General features: G+C 37.5%; 1 protein-coding gene across 1 annotated transcript in view; it reads left to right on the plus strand.

Annotated features, from left to right (window-relative positions):
• The window catches only part of LOC138010522 (ETS-related transcription factor Elf-4-like), a 33017-nt gene extending 29842 nt beyond the window's left edge, over window positions 1-3175 (plus strand). The window contains exon 7 of the mRNA XM_068857505.1: window positions 1317-3175. Within this exon, the coding sequence (XP_068713606.1) occupies window positions 1317-1642 (326 nt within the window). The 3' untranslated portion in view covers window positions 1643-3175. The remainder of the gene's footprint in view (window positions 1-1316) is intronic.
• Window positions 3176-3564: the final 389 nt, after the last annotated feature.

The raw sequence follows: 3564 nt of genomic DNA on the forward strand, positions 1-3564 counted from the left end.
AGAATATGTGGCCGAGATGGCGAATCTCTGTGTCTCATGATAACTGCAGTATCTATACAAATGAATGGCACCCACGCTTCTGAACCAAGGTCATTTTTCTCTGTTGTTGTCATGACCGCGTGGTCCACTTTCACACCGACTGACCAATAAGGAATCGTCTTTGAAAAAACAGCGTAGTATTTTTATCTTATTACATGTTTTGGTGTGTTGTATTGCGGAGTACTTTTACACGTTGTGCTGTATTTTGACGAGCCCGCAGGGATACTACACATCAAACATCTAATGAGCTATTTATTATCTTACTTTTTCGCAAAAAACCGAGAACGTGTGACAGATTTGTACGTGACAAAGTGCGAGCAAACGTCAGCACCTCAACTATTCAAACCGGCTTTCTACTGTACAAATATCGCGGAATATTTCTACTCCTAATATTTTGCGTTTTGCGTTTTTTTACAGTTGGATACTAATACACAGAACTATTGGTAGATTTCAAATAATTTTCAGTGGCATAGGGCCAAATATTGGGACTCAAATTTTCTTGAAATGAGCTAGGGGACACGATGAATTCACATAATGGGCATACATTTCATTGCATTTCGGGCAAAGCATTTTGAGGGACTTTTTTCCTATCGTTTAGGTCTCCTTTTTGTTGTCAAATGAATGCGCAGATATCCTAGCCTACTAATAGTGAACTTATTATCCAACTGTATTAGTTATTGTACAAAAAATGCACGTTATTCAACGATATTGTACACTGAGTTAGTTATTTGTACAGTTGGTTATTGTACAGTAGAGAACTGGATTGACTAGTTTAGTTGCTGACGTTGCCCCGGAAGCACAAATCTGCCACGCGTTCTCGGTTGTTTACAATTCATTTGCGAAGAATTTAGTGCAAAAAAAAAGTTGGATAATAAATAGCTTATTAGATGTTTTGGTGTGTAGTATCGCGGAGTATTTCTACTCGTTGCTTGTATTTTGACCCGCCCTAGCGGGCGCGTCAAAATACAGCACAACTCGTAAAAATGCTGAGCGATGCGACACACAAAAACATCTAATAAGATATATTTATTTGAGTGTCAAATGTCTGTAACGATGGAGGATGCACTTATTGAGGACACTGTACAGAAGTCATATCAAATCAATACCGGAGAACCCAGAGAGAAACCTCTCGTGGCAGAGAAGAAAACCAACAAATTCAACCAACATGTGACACCAAGTGTGAGAATTGAATCCTTCCATATAGGTGGGAGTCGAGTGCTCTCGAACCACTGCGCCATCCCTGTCCCCTAATCTTTTTGTTTTGTCTTGTTTTTCAGTAAGGAAAACAGTCGTGCTGTGGAAATTTATCAGAGAGCTTCTTGACAGTAACGACAGCTGTGTGAGCTGGATTTCACGTGAAGATCGGACTTTCAGATTTGTCGACTCGAAACAAGCCGCGAAACTTTGGGGTCAGCGGAAGAACAAGCGCAACATGACATATGAAAAGATGAGCAGGGCTTTGCGGTATTATTACGACCGACAAATCATGTACCACATAGACGGACAGAAACTCATGTACAAGTTTGGCGACGGAGCCACGGAAGGTGAAGAGGCAAGTGTAACTGACATAGATGGAAAAGAAAAAGTGGCTGCTGCCTCATAGAAATGAATGTGTCAAGATTGTATTAATCTTTGGAATGGAAGTTCACACGAGTTTGATCTTCTTTTTCGAATCTCACACGCAGATCTTAAATCAAACAATAAACTGATTTGTCAATATAAACTATCAACAGCTATTGAAACTAATCAAAGAATTCGCGTACACTATAACATTCGCCTCACTCCGACTAGTAAGGGAAATTTTCCTCGAGTAACTCGAAGACAATGAAAATATTTTAACAAATCCACAGTTATACTCAAAGACGCTTTACGCTTGCCCTAAAGGATTTTCGTCTACTGGTTTAGTTCAGCGGTAGCCAAAATCCTAGCCGTCGTCGAAGGACAGACCCTCTATAGCCTAACGCACTTTTTTTTGCAGTCATCGCGTTTTTCTTTCTATCTTTTTTTTAGATTTTTTAACTCTCATTATTCAATTATAGCAAGAATGATTCTTATGGTTATGTTTTTTAAATTTTCAATAGAAAGCTTCTAGTAGCCAAGTTAGCCAAGCTATCTTAGGCGAGGTAGAGACTATACAATTTATTGTTAACTTAAAGGCAAAAAAATGGGATAGTAATATACATATATATATATAACTCAAGATAGAAATATTCGCATTCCAACGATCGCAAAGCGTTTTGTTAGCAATTATGAGTAAGAATATTTTTAGCTAAATACATTGAAAAAATGAAAATGTATTTCCAGTTCCTTTATAATTGGACGAGAGGTTTGACAATCAGATTGAGCAACAAGCGTTCTGACATAGGGAAAGCATATGTTTATCGCAAAGGTATGAGTTAAGTTTTTCAAAAGTTGGCGTCAAAAATGAGAGCAAAATGTGCTCATCAGATTAGTTTTTAAGTAATGCGAATTCGACGCTGGTTGCCCTGTACCAAATTCATTGAACTACCGAGTACAGGCAAGAAAATCTTCTGCGTTTGTGGCTTTGGTCCTGTTTATTAGCTGTATGTTTGCCCACGTTACTTCGTTTAGCATTGGTTTACATGGCTTCCCATGCTTGAAATTCCGCCTTTACTTTAAAACGAATTCAGTGCGACGGTGATTTGGTTAATATATCATTCACATCCCAATTGACCCCTTTCGATTTCTTCTTGTTGAAATACAGTGAAAAATAATCTTTGATCCGTATTTTTTTTTTATAAACAGAAATTCTGTGATTGCCAGACTGCAGTGCAGTTGTGTATAAGAGATACATACAAGGTCTTCCATGTGTATCAACTTAAAACGCGGGACGTGAAAGATTGGTTTCATTCTTAGATCAACAATTTTACTTTATGTTGACGCACGTACTCGTATATTATTTGCCTAGGAGTTTTCTAATGTGTTCTTGTATATTACGTAAGGTTAAAAGTAAATGTTAAGATTCAAACATAGTTTATCTGTCTTGTGATTGTCAGAAGTTCCTTGTCGAGAAGCCCTTTGACTTCCAGGAGTGATCAGCGTGTAAATTCTCCTCACAATTTCAATGAAATGTCAGTCAGACAGGTATTGAAAATAAAGAATTTTATCAGCTGAAGAGGTGTGATCTCGATATCTCGATAGAACACCATATTCTCATGGACTACCCAACAAAAACATTCATGGTGCTAGTTAGGAGAATGAACGTTACGATCGTGGAAATGAAAGGGTTAGGAGATCATATTTTGTCACGCAATCATGGGAGACGGCCGATGGCCGAGACAGGTTCCCTCGACCGTTTTTCTCGATTTCGTGAAAATCGACGTGCGCAACTCGAGACTGAAATGGATAGGACTGCCAACTTCTCTTTGTGGACCTCACTTGACAGGCTGTCTAGCGATAATAATAATAATAATAATAATAATAATAATAATAATAATAATAATAAGTATTATTATTACTATTATTATTATTATTATTATTATTATTGTTATTATTATTATTACT

Source organism: Montipora foliosa, chromosome 7, assembly GCF_036669935.1.
Source record: "Montipora foliosa isolate CH-2021 chromosome 7, ASM3666993v2, whole genome shotgun sequence".
Taxonomy (NCBI): domain Eukaryota; kingdom Metazoa; phylum Cnidaria; class Anthozoa; order Scleractinia; family Acroporidae; genus Montipora; species Montipora foliosa.